Here is an 18,964-nt window from a genome sequence, read left to right on the forward strand (position 1 = left end):
CCCGTCCTCGCGCGGCCCCAGGGGGCGCTGCCCGCTGCCTGGACCCGGGCCCGGCGCCAGCAGGGACGAGCCGGGCGGGGCTGTCACTCACCGCCTCACTGGGCGGGACAGGAAAAAGCCGCGAGCCGACCCCGGAAGTGTGGTCCCCGCAGGCGCCGCCGGGCTACGCGATGCGCGCCCAATCACGTGACGCACTCCGGTCACGTGACGCCTCGCCGGCCCTCACGTGAGCGCCGCCGCCCACCTGACCTGGGCTCGCGCTAGTCGGCCCGCTGGGGCGGTCACCGGCGGGCCATGGCCGGCTCCGGGCTGTGGCTGTCGCTGCTGCTGGCGGCAGCGTTCGCTGGCCGGGCGGCGCCCGTGTGGCCCTGGCCCCAGTACATCCAGACGTCCGGCCGGCACTACACCCTGTACCCGAACAGCTTCCAGTTCCGCTACCATGTGAGCTCGGCCGTGCAGCCGGGCTGCGCCGTCCTCGACCAGGCCTTCCAGCGCTACCGGGAGCTGCTGTTCGGGGCCGGGTCCTGGCCGCGTCCCAGCCTCTCGGGTGAGTCCGTGCTCCGCCGCCTGGAAGTCCGCCCCCGAGAGAGCCCTGCCGCGCAGCAGCCCCCACCCGGGTCCCGCCAGTCCCCAGGTCGCTCTGCCTCCGCCGCCTCCCGCCCTTTCCTCCGGCTGTCGGCTCAGTCTCCTGCGCGTACCCCCTGCCTGAGCCCACCCTCTGTGGCCACTCTGGCCTGCAGTCTCTCCCTTGAGCTGTGTCAGGAGTTGGCCTGCTACAGGAAGAATGTCAGAATACTGCGCCCTGAGCAGACCCCTGAGATGTCTGGGTCCCCGTGAGAACGGGACCAGGGCTGGGTACGGAAGACCAGAGCAGACGGGACGCGAGAACCCACGCACGGCTCCGTAAACGTGTGGCACACGGCGCGTCCAGAGGTGTGGGGCTGGGATGGGGCGCAGAGTTGGGGCTGGTGTGTGCTCCCGGAGTGCCCGCGGGGTGGAAATCGGTAGCGTGTACATCCCTGAGAGTTACCCCAAAGCAGACTGCCTCCCGCTGCTTCGCCCAACCCTTTTGTTCGACAATGGAAGACGGATTCTTCTGTCAGTGTCTAGAGCCTTCTGCGACCCTTTCCGGGATTGGATTTGCTCCACGCACAAGATTAAAGGTGGTTAAGTTAGTAAGTGACATGGTTCGTCATGCTTCGCTGTCCTGAAGACGCCTCCCCTGGCCATTGCTTCTTTTCGGTTTGGGTTTCTTTTCCTGTTTCCAATTTGGAGGATAAGCTCGGTCCCACGGGAGGGAAGACCTTGTGATCCCCAGGTAGGCAGGGCCCAAGTCATGCGGTCATTACTCATCAGGGCACGGGATTGTCCGCGGACTGTGAGGAGGCAATGTGGGATGGGCAGCTGGATGGGGAGAAGGGGCCTCTGCCCTTGGACTGGACCAGACCACCGCCCAGTCTACTTTAACCCTTCCCAGAGCAAGAGCAAGGCGTGGTCTGAGCGAGACAGGGTGGCTAGCAGGTTTCTTGTTTGAAAAGCAAAGAGGAAGAAAATTCGGGAAGAAGGTTATGTAGTTGCAGTTTTTCTTGTGAAGAGTGGAGAAATAGAGAGGAATAGAGCGGGAGCAGCTGTCTCTGCAGAGGACGTGGGTGGTAGGAGCAGAGTTCTGGGCTGGGGGCAGAATAACTGGGTGTTTGATTTTGAATACCAGGGCCTGGGTTAGCTTAGCCATGTTGGCAACCAGCCTCTCTTCTTGTCGCCGTTTTGTTGTTTGCTTGTTTTGTTTTTTTCTTTATTATCTGTGGTGTCATGCTTTTCCAATAGCCCTGGGTGGCACTGAGCCCAGGAAGCCTACTTCTGTGGGTAGGAGTCTGGGTGTGGTCCCTGAAAATGCCAGACCTTCCCTCCCAGCTACCTTTGCTCTCTTGCCTTGAATGTTCTTGGAAGATAGTGTGCCCCGGATTCTGCAACATGGTTATTAACGAGTGAGCAGAGAGTGGAGACTGTTCATCCCTTGTTCATCTGTGTGCCCTCACGGCTTGCCGCCTCTTGCTTTTTAATCTGTGTGTATTTCAGGCATTCTTAGGATAAGGAGGAAGTGGCTGTGAATGTCTTTGTGATCTTCTTTAAGGAGAGTACAGCGAGAAAAGAGTAATGTGACTACAGAAAAGTGAAGTTAAGGGGCAGAGATGATGGCACAGCAGGGTAAGCTGCTGCCTGTTTCCTGCGTCCCATGTCAGAGTGCCTGGTTCAAGTCCTGGCTACTCTGTGCTTGCAGGCCAGCTCCCTGCTGATGTGCCCGGGAGGCGGTGGAGGATGGCCTCAGTACTGGGGCCTCTGCCACCCACGGGGATGATGCAGGTGGAGCTCCAGGCTCCTGGCTTTGGCCTGGCCCAGCCCTGGCTGTTGCAGACATCTGGAGAGTGAACCAGCAGATGGGAGATCTCTCTGTCACTCCGCCTTTTGGATAAATAAATAAGACTTAAAAAACACACACGCACATAAACTGTGGCTAGTATGTGTACAGCAATGCTTAGAGTCAGTCATTGTTAAAAGAAATGCAAATTAAAACTTTTTCTTTTTTTTTTTTGGACAGGCAGAGTGGACAGTGAGAGAGAGACAAAGAGAAAGGTCTTCCTTTGCCGTTGGTTCACCCTCCAATGGCCACCGCGGCCGGCGCTCCGCGCTGATCCAAAGGCAGGAGCCAGGTGCTTCTCCTGGTCTCCCATGTGGGTGCAGGGCCCAAGCACCTGGGCCATCCTCCACTGCACTCCCTGGCCACAGCAGAGAGCTGGCCTGGAAGAGGGGCAACCGGGACAGAATCCGGCACCCGACCAGGACTAGAACCCGGTGTGCCGGCGCCACAAGGCGGAGGATTAGCCTAGTGAGCCGCGGCGCTGGCCGCAAATTAAAACTTTATCTTTTGGCCGGCGCCGCGGCTCACTAGGTTAATCCTCCGCCTAGCGGCGCCAGCACACCGGTTCTAGTCCCGGTCGGGGCGCCGGATTCTGTCCCGGTTGCCCCTCTTCCAGGCCAGCTCTCTGCTGTGGCCAGGGAGTGCAGTGGAGGATGGCCCGGGTGCTTGAGCCCTGCACCCCATGGGAGACCAGGAAAAGCACCTGGCTCCTGGCTCCTGCCATCGGATCAGCGCGGTGCGCCGGCCACATCGCGCCAGCCGCAGCGGCCATTGGAGGGTGAACCAACGGCAAAGGAAGACCTTTCTCTCTGTCTCTCTCACTGTCCACTCTGCCTGTCAAAAAAAAAAAAAAAAAAAAAAAAAAAAAAACTTTTAACATCAGTCTGGCAGAGATGAAAAAGATCTGAAAGGATGTAGCGTTGGAGAGGTGAATGTCCAAGGTTTGGGCATAAGCCAGTGCAGTGGGGTGGCTATTTGCATGGTGGGTAAGATGCCCCTTGGGACACCTGCATCCCTTATAGGGGTGCCTGGGTTTGGGTCCTGGTTCCACTCTCAGTTCCAGTAATGCACACCTGGAGAGCAGCAGGTGATGGCTGAAGTTCCTGCAACGCACATGGGAAACCTGGATTGGATTCCTGGCTCCTGGGCGTTTGGAAAATGCACCAATGAGTGGGAAAGTGCGTGCGCTCACCTGCGTGCGCTCTCTCTCTCTCCCCCCCTCTGTCTTGACCTCTCAAATATGTAAAACTTTTCAGTGTATTGAAATTTTTAAAGTAATGACGACCTAGTCGAGGGTGTTACGGTGCAGAGGTCTAGGCCGCCACTTTGGACTACTGATCCCATGTCAGAGTGCCCGTTCATGTCCCCAGACCACCTGTGACCCACTGCTGCTAGTGCACACCGTGGGAGGCAGCAGCCACGGCTCGAGTGCTGAGAGCCTGGCACCCGTGTCGTTACTCAGATGGAATTCCTGGCTCCTGGGCATTTGGAAAATGAACCAGTGAATGGGAAAGTGTGCGTTCTCTCTCTCTCTCTCTGTCTTTACCTCCCAAATAGATGCGATCTTTAAATGCATGTGTTTGTTTTATGCCTGCAGTAGCCGTGGTGTCACAGTGCAGAGGATTGGTCTGCCAGTGCATGTCCCAGGACCTGCACCTCTGATCCAGCTTCCTGCTCGTGCACACCTGGGAGGCAGAGGTGACGGCTCAAGTATTGGAAACCTGTCACCCATGGGGATTGTTCAGATGGAATTCCTGGCTCCTGCCTTCTAACTGTTATGGGTATTTGGGAAGTGAAATGGCGGGTAGATGATCTCTGTATCTTGTGTTCTCTCTCTCCGTCTCCCTCTCTCCCTCTCCTTTTCCGTCTCCCTCTCTCCCTCTCTCCCTCCCTCCATCCCTCCATCCCTCCCTCTCTTTCCCTCTCTCTCTCTCTTCCTATCATTCTGCCTTTCAAATAAATAAAAATAAACAAGCTTTTTTTTTTTTTAAAAAAGGGCAGGATATCTAGTAAGCAAATTAAATCCATTTTTTTAATTGGCACAGAATTTGCAAGAGTAATCCGGCCGTGTCAAAGTCAAACATTTTCTTATCTTTGGCCTGGTATTTCTACCTCTAATAATTTATCTAAGCGATATCTTGCACAGATGCTTAAAATATGTGTCTATGCAAGAATATTTGTTTACTAGAACATTGTTTGTAATGCTTATAAAAATACATAGACATCTACAAACAGGAAAGAAGTTAGGTAAATTCCGATATAGCTCACCGAGGGGATTCTGATCAACACTGAAAATGATGATGTGGCTCTCTGTAGATCCACATTAAAAGATCTGTAGATCATTTTAGTAAGTAGAGACAAGTACCAAACTAAAACGTATTAAGATCCCATACTGGGGCCGGTGCTTTGGAGTAGTGGGTAAAAGCTGGTGCCTGCAGTGCCGGCATCCCATATGGGCGCCGTTTCAAGTCCTGGCTGCTCCACTTCCAATCCAGCTCTCTGCTATGGCCTGGGAAAGCAGTAGAAGATGGCCCAAGTGGGAGACCCAGAAGAAGCTCCTGATTTCAGATTGGCCCAGCTCTGGCCATTTGGGGAGTGAATCCGCAGATGGAAGACCTCTCTCTCTCTCTCTCTCTCTCTGCCTCTGCCTCTGCCTCTGCCTTTCTGTAACTTTGTCTTTCAAATAAATAATCTTTTTTAAAAATCCCTATATTGTTTAAATATTAAAACATCTATGTATTTGTAAAACACGTGTAAAACATTAATTAAGTTACGTAAGTTACCTGTTGGAATCTGGAGGTACTGGGGAATGTTCCCTTTCTAGTAGCAGTGAGGATGGGAGTGACAGATCAGGTGTCAAATGTAGGAGGAAAAAAGCTTTTAACCGTGGATTTTTACTTATTTATTTGAGAGGTAGAATTACGGGGCGGGGGGGGGGGGGGGGAGAGGTCTTCCATTTGCTGGTTTACTCCCCAAATGGCCACAATGGCTGGAGCTGGGCCTATTCGAAGCCAGCAGCCAGGAGCTTCTTCCAGGTCTTCTACGCAGGTGCAGGGGCCCAAGCACCTGGGCCCTCTTCTACTGCTTTCCCAGGTCATAACAGAGAGCTGGATCAGAGGAGGAGCAGCCAGGACTTGAACTGGAGCCCATATGGAATGCCAGCACTGGAGGCAGTGGCTTTACCCCCCACACTGGCTTTTACAAAAGAAGATGGGCTGGGAGTGAGGAGAGAGCATCCCAGGTTTGTGGGCAGATGGAAAGAGTGCGCTTCAGAGCAGGTGCTGATCTCTGGACCTGTGGAGGAGGCGCTGTAGTCCAGCCTGAATTCAGCAGTGCCTGGGAGGGACAGGCCCCAGCTCAGGGCTGCTGGGTTCCCAGAGTCCCCTTCGGACAAGAAGCTTGACCAGGTGGCCTTGTCCCTGGCTGCAGTACCTTTCCCTCACAGTCGCTCGGCGGACACTAGGTCAGGTTCCTGGCGTGCCGAGGCCTCCTCGGGGTGAGCCTGCCTTCGTCTCTGGAGGCAGCTGTGGTGTCCACCGTAGCCCTCGCCTCACCGGCTGTGATTGCTTGTGTTTGTCCCACTAGACTGCGGGCTCCTCCACAGCAGGAAGCGGGGCTTATTTTCCTTTTTTCTAAAGAGTATTTTACTTGTTTGAAAGTCAGCGTGAGGCCGGCGCCGCAGCTCACTAGGCTAATCCTCCGCCTTGCGGCGCCGGCACACCGGGTTCTAGTCCCGGTCGGGGCGCCGGATTCTGTCCCGGTTGCCCCTCTTCCAGGCCAGCCCTCTGCTGTGGCCCGGGAGTGCAGTGGAGGATGGCCCAAGTGCTTGGGCCCTGCACCCCATGGGAGACCAGGAGAAGTACCTGACTCCTGCCTTCGGATCAGCACGGTGCGGCGGCCATTGGAGGGTGAACCAACGGCAAAAGAAAGACCTTTCTCTCTCTCTCTCTCACTGTCCACTCTGCCTGTCAAAAAAAAAAAAAAAGAAAGAAAGAAAGTAAGTCAGCGTGAGGGGGAGAGAGAGAGTGAGTTAGTTCTGTCTGCTGGGTCACTCCCCAAATGGCCACAACAGCCTAGGTTGGGACAGGCCAAAGCCAGAACCCAGGTACTCCATCTGGGCCTCCCATGTGGGTGACCATGACCTAAGTACTTGGGTACTTAGGTTCTGCTGCTTTCCCAGACGCATTAGCCAGGAGCATCAGATGTGGAGCAGCCGGGACTTGAACTGGCACTCAGATATGGGATGCCAGCATGACAAGTCGTGGGTTGACACACTGTCCACAGTGCTGCCCCTTACTTCTCGTTGTAACTGCCCTGGCCCAGCACAGCGTCTGATGCACAGTGAGTGCTCAGCACACCCAGGCCAGAGTGAAGAAGCGGGCAGGAAGTGCATGACCTCAGGGACTGGTCAGGCTGCATCTGAGGAGAGGAGACCCTGAATACCACGGCTGTGAAGCTGGAAGGGGGAGCCCAGTGGGCATGGGAACCCACTGCCCAGGCCTGCAGGGGCCGGATAGACACCTGGGGCCCAGTCAAAGACTGGGTTGACTTTCCTGTCCATAAACCAAACCACAGCCACTGTATCACCAGCGCTGTGTGTTTTCTCTACTCTGCAAGGATTCGGAGAACCAAGCACGTTGGTGTGATGGGAATGTCTTGGTTCCGGGAGCAGCAGGGTAGTGGAGGGAGCGGTTATGGAGCGCCCGGGGTCAGGGCTTCAGTTTCCAGGCCCCCCAGTGCAGCAGGGAAGGCCCTCCCTTCCGGAACAAACACCTGCGACTTGGGGCATACACATCCAGCAGTCTTCGTTGCCCTAGAGAGAGGTGGGCACAGCTGTGTGGCTGATGCTCCACTGTGCCGGGGAGAGAAGGTGTGGGTGTGCAGCAAGTCCAGCAGTGGGACTTGGGTGGTGACTTGGGTGGTGAGAGGCACGCCTTGTCCTCGGTTTCCCTGTCTGATGGCAATTCATGCTCAAAGGGCGTGAGTGCAAGTGCAGAAGACCCGCAGAGGGATTGTAACTCCTCTTCCCTGAGGGGCCTGTGGAAGTGTATCTTTGTGTTTTTGTTGTTGTTGAAAATGTTTCTGTACCGTCTGTGATATTCAGCCAGCCTGTGCTAACTTTTTTTTTATCTGAAAAATAAAAAGATACAAACTTTTCAGTGACCCCAAAGAAGCCTCCAGGTTTGCATGAGAACGGGGAGGGGAGGGGAGCGTTTGCAGCAGGAGGCTGGGCTGGCAGAATGGGCCCGGGACTGTGGGGAGGCCTGGGCTCGGCGTGGCGGCAGGGCCAGAACTCCCCTTGCTGACCTCCCAGCCCGCCACCGCCCACCGCTGCCCAGCCTTCTGGGCACCACTCAGCACCTGAGGCCTCCGAATTCACTGCCAGCCTGCAGGCCAGGGCTGGGGCACACCCAGTTCTCAGGGCCTGGGGTGTGTCTGGGTGTTGTGTTTCCAGGCAGCTGTGCCTGCCCTGCCCGTTTCCTGCAGAGTAGCTGCAGTGGCCACACTCTGTCTACAGTTTCGAAATGATGTGGGGGGTGGCGGGCGGATGGAGGATTGGGCAGCAGTTAACAGGCTGCCTGGGACACTGAACCCCCACAAGGAAGTGCCTGGGTCTCAGTTGCAGCTTCCCCGGGAGGCTGCTGGTGGTGGCTCAAGTAGCTGGGTCCCTGCCGCCACGTGGGAGACCAGCATTGAGTTCCCAGCTCCCAGCTGGGCATCTGGCAGTGACTCTGGATGGACGATCTCTGTCTCTGCCTTTCAGATAAACTTGACATGGCTGGTGCGCGTCCTGTTTCGCCATCTCGCAGTCTTGCCTCTCGGAGCTTGGTGACACGGCAGCCGAGCCTGTGTCTCCTCCGCAGCCAGACCCCGGCCCTTCCCAAGAGCACTGGGAACAGTTCTCCGCGGTGTGGGCAGGGCAGGGAGGGTGGGCGGTGCCGGAAGAGGAGCCCTTACCTCGGCATCGTTCTGGAAGGGTGCCTGGTGTTGCTTGGAGTCTGGGGAGGCAACAACAAAGCCACCAGGTGTTTTCCCGGCTCTACGTGGGGTTCCCGAAGTCAGCCTGGTGTTGGTGCAGCCCCTCCCCCGTGTGGTCAGGACCGGGCTGAGGCCGTTGCCTGTGGATTCCTTGTGATTGCTCCTTGTTTGGCAGCTGCCCAGGGCTCGTGCCTTCCTGTGGGTGGCGTGGCGAGCTGCGCAGGGGCTCCGTGGTGTTGCCCTGGGAGTGGGGCCGGCAGGTAGTGTGGGTGTGGTCTGAGGGGGCTCCGCCCCGTGCCTGTCTGCTTGGGGAGCTGGGGTGACCCCGCAGCCTCTGGCCTGGAGTTGCCCCCGTGCCCTCCCCTGCGGGTTTAGGCATGGTGCAGGTGTTAACTGTGCACGCCTGTGTGGGGCACCCAGGCCGTCTGGAAGGTGTGCTTCCGCTTGGGTGACAACGGGATTCCGGTCTGGTTCTGATTGCGCCCTCCGTGGCCCTGCCGGCTGTCCCATCCCCAACTCGGTTGTTCCACGTGCTCCAACACAATATTTGTGGGATGCTCGCAGCTCCGGGGAAGAACAGGTGGACAGTAGGTTCAGAACCACTCTGAAGGCCGCAGAGCGGAGCAGGTTGGAGGGTGGGGGAATGGAGGGGGGTCTCCAGGCCAAGTTAGTGTGTCGGAGCATGCTCCTTAGTGGAGGGCCTGCCTGGGAAGAGGAGGGAAGGGAGCCGCTGGGACAGGGTCTAGTGCCTGCGCCGGGGCCTCCGTGGTGCGGCCCCAGCTCCCACCAGCACTCCGTCTGCGGACGTTGGCTCCGGGCTCTGACACGTGGAAGGCCTGGACCCCCGGGGAGCAGCATTCTGGGTGTGCTCCAGAGCACAGAACTGCCCTTTCGTCAGGAGAACCTCGTGCTGGAAGAGATGTTAGAACTGGGCGGGAGGCTGCCTGTGCACTGAGCAGCCACTGGCGCCGTTTGCAGCAGGGGGGCCGGTCCACAGCCTGCGCCTGGGACAAGGCTCCCCAGCCGCCCCGCCCAGATGGTTCCTGCCTGGGTGGGGCAGGGACTGGGTGGTGAGCAGGGGCTGTGCCCAGGGCGAGTCCCTCCCCTCCCCTCCCTTTGACGACAGGCACCTCAGACACACCAGTTCCCCTATCCTTGCAGGAAAGTGGCACACGTCTGAGAAGAACATGCTGGTTGTGTCTGTGGTCTTGCCGGGGTGTGACCAGTTTCCTACCTTGGAGTCGGTGGAGAACTGTGAGTACCGCTGGGGGCCAGCGCTTGCGTGGAGCTGTTCCCGACCCTCACGCCCTGGCGGACCGAGGATGGCAGCGCGTGCTGACCGGCCTGTCACGCCGGCCGTTCCGCGTCCCGCGGGCGCTGGGAACGTTGGCTGCTTCGCAGTCACACTTCACTGGTTTTCCTCGAGAGACCCTGCTGTGAGGGAGGAGGAGGTTGGGCTTTTACACGGAGGCGCAGCCGCCCCTGAGTCCCAAGGCTGCCTCCTGCCTGCCCTGAGCAGCCGCGTTTGGGGCTTCTCGGCTTCCAGAATGAGCGGTCAGGCCTTGGCCTCGTCCTCACACTCCTAGAGCCGAGGGGTGGGGGTGCCTGGGGTGCTGTTGGGAGAGTTCTGTCCTTACCTGTCCGTGTCCCCATCGCCTTCAGCCCCAGGCTGCTGGGGTCTCGTGGGGAAGCCAGCCTCCTCCAGGGCCCCCAGAGCTGCCATGGTGACCACCCCCCACGCAGCCCCAGGCCTGTCCAGCCGACAGCTGTCCTGCTCTGATGTTTCGCTTTTGGTCTGTAACCTGCGGAGGAGAACCTTACCGCGTGGGCTGTTTCTGCCATTTCAGACACTCTGACCATAAACGATGACCAGTGTTTGCTCGTCTCTGAGAGCGTCTGGGGAGCACTCCGAGGTAACCGGTGGGGGGCAGTGGAGACCCACCTGGGGGGCAGCCTCATGAGACCAAGTGAATCCCGCCCCCGAGGACACCCCCCGGCTATCCTGGACTCAGCTGATGCTGGAGCAAGCCAGCAGGGAGAGGCAGTGGAGGAGGGGCCAGTTCAGCTGTCACACGACGACACACATAATTGGAAAGGGTCTTTTTTTTAAGATTTTTCAAATTTATTTTAGACATAGAGTTATAGACAGTGAGAGGGAGAGACAGAGAGAAAGGTCTTCCATCCTCTGGTTCACTCCCCAATTGGCTGCGACGGCCAGAGCTGAGCCAATCCGAAGCCAGGAGCTTCTTCTGGGTCTCCCACGTAGGTGCAGGGGCCCAAGCACTTGGGTCATCTTCCACTGCTTTCCCAGGCAATAGCAGAGAGCTGGATCAGAAACAGCAGCCAGATCTCAAACCGGCACCCATAGAGGATGCTGGCACTGCGGCGGCGGCTTCATTCGCTGCGCCACAGCACCGGCCCTGGTACAGGTCTTAAAAGAACGGGAGCCTCTGCTGCCCAGGCATCCCTCTGCTGGGAGGCGACTTCTGCTCCCCCTGCCTGTCTCCCCACTGCGCGCCCCCGTGCTGTGCAGCGGCAACAGACCCGCCTGTGCCTCTGATGGTGGCAGACGACAGGCTGTCAGAGTCCGCGTGAGGGAGGCACGCGGGTGTGCCACAGGCGCTGGCGTCTTCAGGGTTTCTGCAAGCAGAGCTCAGCTGCTGGGAACACACCGTGCTCTGGACTCGGCCCGCCTGTGCGTGGGTGCCCTGCAGGGTCCCTCTGGCCACTGCTGCCGCACCCCTGCTTCAGCTCACTGGAGCCAGTCCCTTCTCCAGCTCGGAGAGGAAGGTGGCAACTCCTTATCATTGTGAATCCAGGCTCCTTGGAAATTCACGCTTCCAGTGGCTTCTCGAGGTCGTGTTTGGGAGAGGTGGAGGGTCCGGGAGCTGGGGACTGCCTAGTATGGCTCTGTCGCTCCTGATGAGTTCTGTCTGTGGAGCCACAGCCCTGTTGGCTGCCTTGTCCCTGCACCTGTCTTCTTAACACACCTGGGCATTCTTAGGCTTCTCAGGAGTTCAGGACTTGGGAAGCACAGACAGGTATGTGGGCCTTGACTGCTGGCAGCAGGCCCTAAAACACTGCCGCCTGCCAGAGTGGCTGCCAGCTTCCCGTGCTCGCTGCTGTGTTGTGGCTCAGCCTGCCCCGCCCCTGCTCGCTGAGGCACCGCTTCTCTGCAGGTCTGGAGACCTTCAGCCAGCTTGTCTGGAGATCAGCCGAGGGCACGGTGAGTGAGGGCTCTCCAAGAAGCACCTTTGTAACCTGGGTCTTTCTCCTAGACCCTTGGACAGGGTCCCGGGGCTTGTGACAGCCCCCAGCTGGCATGCGAGGAGAGGGGTGGAAGACGGTTTGGGACATGCGCTCTGTGTGGAGCCGCCGCTGCTTTGAAGAGACAAACGTGTTGTCCGTCAGGTGCAGAGGTGGTAGGCTGAGCAGGGCGTGGGGACCGCTGCTGGCACGTGACTGCTTGTGGCTGTTGAATGCGGTGTTCAGGGAGCTTGGCACCCTGGGGGATGTCACGGGCGGTCCTCCAAGGATCGTGGATGAGCGTCCCTCAGCTGCGTGGGTCCCAGCGTGGCCTGTGATTATTCCACACAGTTCTACATCAACAAGACAGAGATCGATGACTTCCCCCGCTTCCCGCACCGGGGCTTGCTTCTGGACACATCTCGCCATTACCTGCCGCTCTCCAGCATCCTGGACACTCTGGTACCTGGGCCCTGGGGCCTGCAGGTGTTCTGGGTGGTAGAAGAAGGGGTCCCTGCCCTAAAGACTTAGAATAACATATGGAGCTCGGGGAGTTCCTGGGAGGATGTAGGTGACCTGCTGTAAGACTCAGAAAGTAACGAGGGATTTAAATCTACCCCCGTGGCTACAGTGGACCGAGACAGTCTGGTCTCTTGGGCAGGTGCAGAGGTTTGGTTAGGACAAGGTCGGAGGAGAGAGGTGTTCAGAGCCTCTGCCGAGTTGGATGTGCAGCTGGGGCTGAGTGTGCATTTGCACTGCCTTGGCTTCTGAGGTTTCTGCCTCTCGAGGGCCTAAGCTCCCAGCTGGCCTCACTGTCTATACCAGCAGTCAGCTGAGCCGCACAGGTGGCCAGGGCTGGGGCAGTGTTGGTCCCAGGTTACCTGGGTGTATGGGAGACTCCAGGACACGGTGATGGCCGCCGCTTCCTACCAGTGAGGCCCGGCTTTCCGAGGCCAACCCCGAAGAGGCCGCCGGCTTCCTAGTGTACTCTGACCCACAGGATGTCATGGCATACAACAAATTCAACGTCTTCCACTGGCACCTGGTCGATGACCCTTCCTTCCCGTACGAGAGCGCCACCTTCCCCGAGCTCACCAGAAAGGTTGGTGTGCATTCTGCCCACGTGGGGGGCCCCGGCTGGCAAGGGCGGTGGCTGTCACCGTGGCCAGCCTGTCTGAGGCAGGCCCACTGACTGAGGGGAGGGACACTGGCTTGGAAACAAGACACGAGGCCTCCGGTCCAGACTTTGCCGTTGCTTTGCTGGGTGACTGGTATCCTGGCCTCACTTCCTCTGTGCTTAGGTTCTGTCACATGGGCAAAGTGCCTGCCTCACTGGCAGTCCCATGCTTTGGCAGGTGGGTGGTCGTGGTCAAGTTCCATGGCCTGAGCCCTGGGGACAGGAGGGCCTGAGGGTGTCTCGTGCCTTGCAGGGCTCCTACAACCCTGTCACTCACATCTACACAGCGCAAGACGTGAAGGAAGTCATCGAGTACGCGCGGCTCCGGGGAATCCGTGTGCTGGCAGAGTTTGACACTCCCGGCCACACTCTGTCCTGGGGACCAGGTGAGGCAGTGCCAGTGGCCGGCAGGGGCCCCTCACCGAAGCGTGGGCTTTGGGCCGTGGCTCTGAAGAGTTTGCTCCGCCCTCGCCTTCCTGCACCTACCAAGTGTGGAGCGGCCATGCTCTACCCTGAGCTGAGCGTGCGCTCTACGTGGGTGTCCTGGAGTGCAGCTCAGGGATCTGAGAGTCCAGTCAGACCCCCACCCCGCACCCCACTAAGCCCCACGGCTGGGTCCGGGGCTGAGAGAGGCAGCCAGCCTCGTGGAAACATGAAGTGGTTTTGTGTGGCCTGAGCTCCAAGAGGGAGACTCTGGGCCGAGGGAAAGGCCCCTTGGGAAATGTGGGAACCCACCCACCCTCCCACCCCCTGCAACCAAGAGGAGAGAGATCAGGCTGCCCTCTGCTTTTCTGCCTGAAGGCAGTGTGAGATCTGCTTTTGGAGCAAGGGCGACCCCTGCAGGAAGCACGGGGTATGCACCGAGCCTTGTCTGTGGTGGTGGGTGTGGTTACGTTTCTTGGATTGCGGCCAGATGGTGGTGATGACCAGTGCCCATGACCCCGTGTACGTGTGATATTGGTGCCAAGATCATGTCACCATGAGGCTCATGCCTGCACACGCAGACCCATGACACTGTCCCATGTGGTTCCCTGTTGGCCCAGGCATCCCTGGATTGCTGACTCCTTGCTACTCTGGGGCCCAGCCCTCAGGCTCTTTCGGGCCTGTGAACCCCATCCTCAACAACACCTACGAGTTCATGAGCATGTTCTTCCTGGAGGTCAGCTCTGTTTTCCCGGATTTCTATCTTCACCTTGGCGGAGACGAAGTTGACTTCTCCTGCTGGTACGAGCCCTTTGACCTGGCCAGCACCGGGGTCGGGGGGCGGAGCAGGACCCCGGGGGCTACCGTGGGCTCGCGTCTCAGCCTGCCTCCGTCCCCTCTGACAGGCTCCCCCTGGTTTTTACTGGGCTGGTATGGCAGCCTCTCGCTCCCTCCTCTTTGGAATCCTTGGGATGTTTATGGAAAAGTCAGCTCTGGGCATCAGCTGTAGAGGAGAGTAGTTCCCGGGGTGGGGCTTGAGGGTGAAGCACTGGAGACGCCTGTGCCAAGGTGCCCTCGGGGTTCACTGGAAAGCCCAGGCCCGGATCTCACGGCCATGGAAGGGGCAAGGGGCTCCCGCAGGGTCGACGAAGGGAGCCGTGGAAGTGACTCTGTGGGGTGGGGTCCGCAGCAGTGGTGGACGGCCCAGGGAGGCCGGGGCTCTGCATGCTGTGGTCCAGAGAGGATCACCACACACTTTCCTGTCCTGCACCGGGGCCCCATCACGTGGTGTCTCCCCGCTGCCATGCACTTTCCCAGCCTGCCCTGCAGCCCCTCACCTGGCATCTGCCAGCCACACCTGCCCTGCCCCACCTTCCTGTTGGCGTTTGAGGTGGGAGGGGGGGCAGGCGGCTAACATGCAGGACCCCGGAAGAGTGACTGCCCCCTGTGCCTCAGGAAGTCCAACCCGGACATCCAGGACTTCATGAAAAAGAAGGGCTTCGGCAGCGACTTCAAGCAGCTTGAGTCCTTCTACATCCAGACGTGAGGAGGGGCCGGGCTGGGCGGGGTCCCCACCGCTCTCGGGCGGGTGCCGAGGGGTCCATTCCCAACCCTGGAGGAGACACCATTCAAGCAGCAAGGGTCCCCCGGGCAGGCTTGGCCGCAAAGGAGCGGCGCCGTGGACCGAGTGAGCGCCCACCCGAGCTGAGCGCCCCTCACCCGCAGGCTGCTGGACATCGTCTCCGATTACGGCCGAGGCTACGTGGTGTGGCAGGAAGTGTTTGACAACAAAGTGAAGGTGAGCGCGGGCCTCGGCAGAGCACTGGGCCATCTCCCTTCCCCTCCAGAAAGGCCGGACTGAGCTCTGGGTTTGGGGGCCACAGCCTCTGTCTCCCTCGCTGGGAACCCTCCAGTGTTCTGAGGCTTCTCAGACTTGGCTTGCAGCCCGGTTCTCCAGGTGTGTGGGAGCAGGCCCCTCGTCCCAGCCCGGCCGGTGTGCCTCTGTGGACAGGCAGTGCCGCGGAGCCGGGGCACTGGGATGGCGGGGAGCACCCTCAGGGCCTGTGGCCCCTGCAGTGCCGTGGGAGCTCGCTGTCAGGGCCCACTGGGGCCTGGGAGACAGCCCTTGGCTGCTGCGTGGGAACTGGGCCCCCAGTGCTCTCGTGACGTGCTCTGGCGGCAGGTTCGGCCAGACACCATCATCCAGGTGTGGCGGGAAGAGACTCCCGTGCCCTACATGAAAGAGCTGGAGCTGATCACCAACGCCAGCTTCCGGGCCCTGCTCTCCGCCCCCTGGTACCTGAACCGCATCTCCTACGGCCCTGACTGGAAGAACTTCTACACAGTGGAGCCCCTGGCATTTCAGGGTGAAGCGGGGAGCCCCGGCTGGGCTGGCACTTGGTGGGGGTTGGGACCTCGTTGGGAGGAGTGTGGAGGGGGAGCCCTGGGGTCACCCCGCCAGCCTCTGGTACCTGGGCCCACAGGTACGCCGGAGCAGAAGGCCCTGGTGATCGGTGGAGAGGCCTGCATGTGGGGAGAGTACGTGGACAGCACAAACCTGGTCCCCAGGCTCTGGTAAGAGGCACTGCAGGGAATGCCCGCTGGCCACACGACAGCCTCTGTCCCTCCGCAGCCCAGAGGTGTTGAGGGCAGGGATTGCTAGGCCAGTCCACGGCTCCCACGCGGTGGCGCCCCTGCTGTTCCCGCGGGAGTCTCACCCAGCCTGGGCTACACAGCTGCGTTTTCAGTACCACTTAATCAGCATAGTTTACCCCCCTCCCCTTTTAAGAAAGATTCATTTATGTATTTGAAAGGCAGAGTTACAGAGAGGCAGAGGAAGGGGGTCTTCGTCGGCTCTTTCACTCCCCGAATGGCCGCAGCAGCTGGAGCTGTGCTGATCTAAAGCCAGGAGCCAGGAGCTTCTTCTGTGTCTGCCACGTGGACGCAGGGGTCCAAGGACTTGGGCCGTCCTCCATTGCCTTCCCAGGCCACAGCAGAGAGCTGCATCAGAAGTAGAGCAGCCAGGACTCAAACGCACCCACGTGGGCTGCGGGCACTGCAGGAGACAGCCCCAACCACTATACCACAGCGCCAGCCCCCGCAGTTGATCTTGTTTCCATGGGATAGAGAGAGAGGGAAGGAAGGGGTCCCGGTCCACCTTTGAACGAAGATGGAGCCAAGCCCCAGACTCCTGGGAGCCACCCAGCCACGCTGTGGCCCTGAGCAAGGTGTCGGTCACATCCCTTGGCTCTGAGTCCATCCAGAGCCTAAAGAGGCAGTGACCTGTGTGTGTCCAGCGGGTGCCCTTCCTGTCCCTCCAGGCCCAGAGCGGGTGCTGTAGCCGAGAGGCTGTGGAGCAGTGAGCTGATGACAGACACGGAATTTGCCTTCCAGCGGTTGTCACACTTCCGCTGTGAGTTGCTGAGGTGAGCAGGCCGTGGGGCCCGGGTGGAGGGCAGACCCAGGTGTGCACCTAATGGCGAGGCGGGGCGTCGCCGTGTCGCCGTGACAGCTAGCTCTCCAAGAGGCCAGCTTCGGGGCGCAGGCTGCCGGGCCCATCTCTTAGGCGCGGTTCATTCACACTTTAGGAACAGGTGGCTGAGGTCCACAGAGTTGAGGCCCTCAGCCAGAGCCAATCAGAAGCAGGGGTTGAACCCTGTCAACTCTCCCCTCGGGCATCCCCACCGAGGCGTTTGGGGCTGGGGCACAGGCACACCGGGTAGAAGCAGGGAGGTGTTCCCCCAAGTTCCTGGGTCTCCCTGGAGCAAAATCAAGTGGAGCCTGCTGCCTGGCCCTGCCCCAAGTGAGGCTCGGGAGGTGGGCTCCCTGGATAGTTGGTGCAATGACTCGACAGCTGGGCAGGGTGCAACTGGAGCCTCCAGGGCTCATCCGTGGTTCCTTCACCTCTTGCAGACGAGGGGTCCAGGCCCAGCCCCTCAACGTAGGCTACTGTGAACAAGAGTTTGAGCCGACCTGAGCCAGCAGCCCCAGCACCGTGGAGGGTGCTGGCCTTAGGAGCTTCCGCTGCATCCCAGCTGGGCACGGAGCCCCCTGCCCACGAGCCCCAGTGCCCGGAGAGAAGGGGGCCAGTGCTGGCGCTAGCATTCAATAAAGAGGGATGTGGCATTTTCCTGTCATGCACCTGTGTTACCGATGTTTTCAAACCTGTGACTTGCGTTCCAGGGGACAGCTAGGAGCTCTGTGGGTGGGGGCAGGCGTATCTCAGGGCTTGAGGGTTGGGGATGAAGCCTGCAGCTTAGGCTGGGGGTGACTCTGCCCAGAGGAGTGCACTCCATGCCCGGCCTGCTCCCTGCACTCCTGCAGGGCCGTCAAGGCCCATCCAGGAAGGGGACGCCCGGGAGCCTGAGGGGTCAGAGGCAGCAGCAAGGCCCGCAGGGGCTGCCCTGGTCTCACACCAGCACCGTCCTCGTGGTCTTGGCCGCGTCCCTCGGGGGCCCTGCTCGTCCTGTCCTGCCCTGTCCACACACCATTTTCAAGGGTGGGCAGAGCCCCTGGGGACAAGACAAGGCTGCCGCTGTGGCTCCAGGAAAGGGTCTTAGTGCCCGGGCCAAGTTTTGTTGAGGACGACGCGCCTCGCCCCAGGTCCTGTGCAGGAGGGACTGCGCGGCTGCCCTGTGGGTTTCTTGGGTTGGGTATTGAAGCCCCCTGGTCTGGCCCTAGCTAAGCCCTGGTCTGGCCCAAGCCCCCTGCAGAAGCTTGGGGGAGCTGGAGCCAAGAAGGATCTGGGCAAAGCGTGGTCCCCAGACATAGCCCTTCAGCCTGCGGTCTGCTGCCCTGGGCTCTACTGAGCCCAGCATCCAGCCGCCTTGCACTGTCGCTATAGGGGCAGGGTGGGCGCCTCTGCCAGCACAGTTCTCTTGGGGTTTCTGCCCAGGCCAGCCCAGGGCTCTGACCTCTGAGCTGTGCCCACCAGGGAGGCTGCCCTGTACCTCTAAGCCTAAGGGGCGGAGGCAGGTGAGTCCCTGTGGGTCTGCTAGCGTCAGCTGACCCTGCCCTTCCTGGTCATGATGTGGACCTTGTTTGGTTAAGCTAAAAGCAGACGCTAAGTTGAAGAAACCAGAAAGCACTTGGCACTGCAGTAGTTAGTATTGTGATTGCTTGTTCCTGTGGCTTTTTTTTCTTTTTTCTAAAAAAAAAAAAAAAAAAAAAAGACTATTTGAAAGGCAGAGTTACAGAGGGAGAGGCAGGTCTTCCATCCCCTGGTTCACTCCCCAGATGGCCACAACAGCCAGGGCTGGGCCAGGCTGAAGCCAGGAGCTGGGTGAGTCTGCTGGGTCTCCCACACAGGTGCAGGGACTCAAGCAGTTAGGTCATCCTCTGCTGCTTTATCAGGCTCAGGCACATTAGCAGGGAGCTGGATCAGAAGTGGAGCAGCCGGAACTTGAACCAGTGCCCACATGGGATGCCAGCATTGCAGGAAGTGCCCTAACCTGCTACACCCGAATGCCTGTCTGTAATTTTTTATTTTCAGACGTTAAACATTCAAAACCTTCTGTGTCAGGGTGTGCTGTTCCCCAGCCACGCCAGTACTGTGAGGGTGTCTACGTACACATCAGCTTCAGATCTGGATTGCTGACAGGTAGAGGCCGGGGCTGGTGGCCATCGCTCACCTGCCCTCACTTGGGCTGTGAATGCTCAGACCCGGCCTGTGTTCTTTGCGCCACCAGGGGGCAGGCAAGTCCCTCTGCAGTGCTGCGCTTAGC

The 18,964-nt window shown here is 59.3% G+C and overlaps 1 protein-coding gene across 3 annotated transcripts; it reads left to right on the top strand.

The window, feature by feature from the left end:
• The first annotated feature begins 251 nt into the window (after window positions 1-251).
• HEXA (hexosaminidase subunit alpha) lies at window positions 252-17,377 on the top strand. Of its 3 annotated transcripts, none has more exons than XM_089309547.1 (14): window positions 252-547; window positions 9,557-9,649; window positions 10,243-10,308; window positions 11,490-11,621; window positions 11,993-12,103; window positions 12,642-12,743; window positions 13,072-13,204; window positions 13,862-14,042; window positions 14,697-14,783; window positions 14,967-15,039; window positions 15,424-15,607; window positions 15,725-15,815; window positions 16,562-16,666; window positions 17,154-17,377. In XM_089309547.1, the coding sequence occupies exons 3-14, from the start codon at window positions 10,261-10,263 to the stop codon at window positions 17,215-17,217; spliced, it is 1,311 nt and encodes a 436-aa protein (XP_089165673.1). In that variant the 5' UTR covers window positions 252-547; window positions 9,557-9,649; window positions 10,243-10,260; the 3' UTR covers window positions 17,218-17,377. The 3 variants fall into 3 exon arrangements, with proteins under 3 accessions (XP_089165673.1, XP_002717746.1, XP_017203407.1); XM_002717700.6 differs by having other exon boundaries at window positions 11,575-11,621; XM_017347918.4 differs by lacking the exon at window positions 11,490-11,621.
• The last annotated feature ends 1,587 nt before the right edge of the window (window positions 17,378-18,964 follow it).

The sequence above is a fragment of the Oryctolagus cuniculus genome, chromosome 12 (genome assembly GCF_051225735.1).
Source record: "Oryctolagus cuniculus isolate XC-2025 breed Fujian yellow rabbit chromosome 12, ASM5122573v1, whole genome shotgun sequence".
In the NCBI taxonomy this organism is placed as follows: Eukaryota; Metazoa; Chordata; class Mammalia; order Lagomorpha; family Leporidae; genus Oryctolagus; species Oryctolagus cuniculus.

What these genes read in the sequence shown, in the direction of transcription:
- HEXA (XM_002717700.6), top strand. Translation starts at nt 295, where the DNA reads ATGGCCGGCTCCGGGCTGTGGCTGTCGCTGCTGCTGGCGGCAGCGTTC. An exon ending in CTTGGAGTCGGTGGAGAACT is followed by an intron (nt 9,650 to 10,242) that starts GTGAGTACCGCT and finishes CTGCCATTTCAG; the next exon opens with ACACTCTGACCATAAACGAT. An exon ending in TGTTTGACAACAAAGTGAAG is followed by an intron (nt 15,040 to 15,423) that starts GTGAGCGCGGGC and finishes CTCTGGCGGCAG; the next exon opens with GTTCGGCCAGACACCATCAT.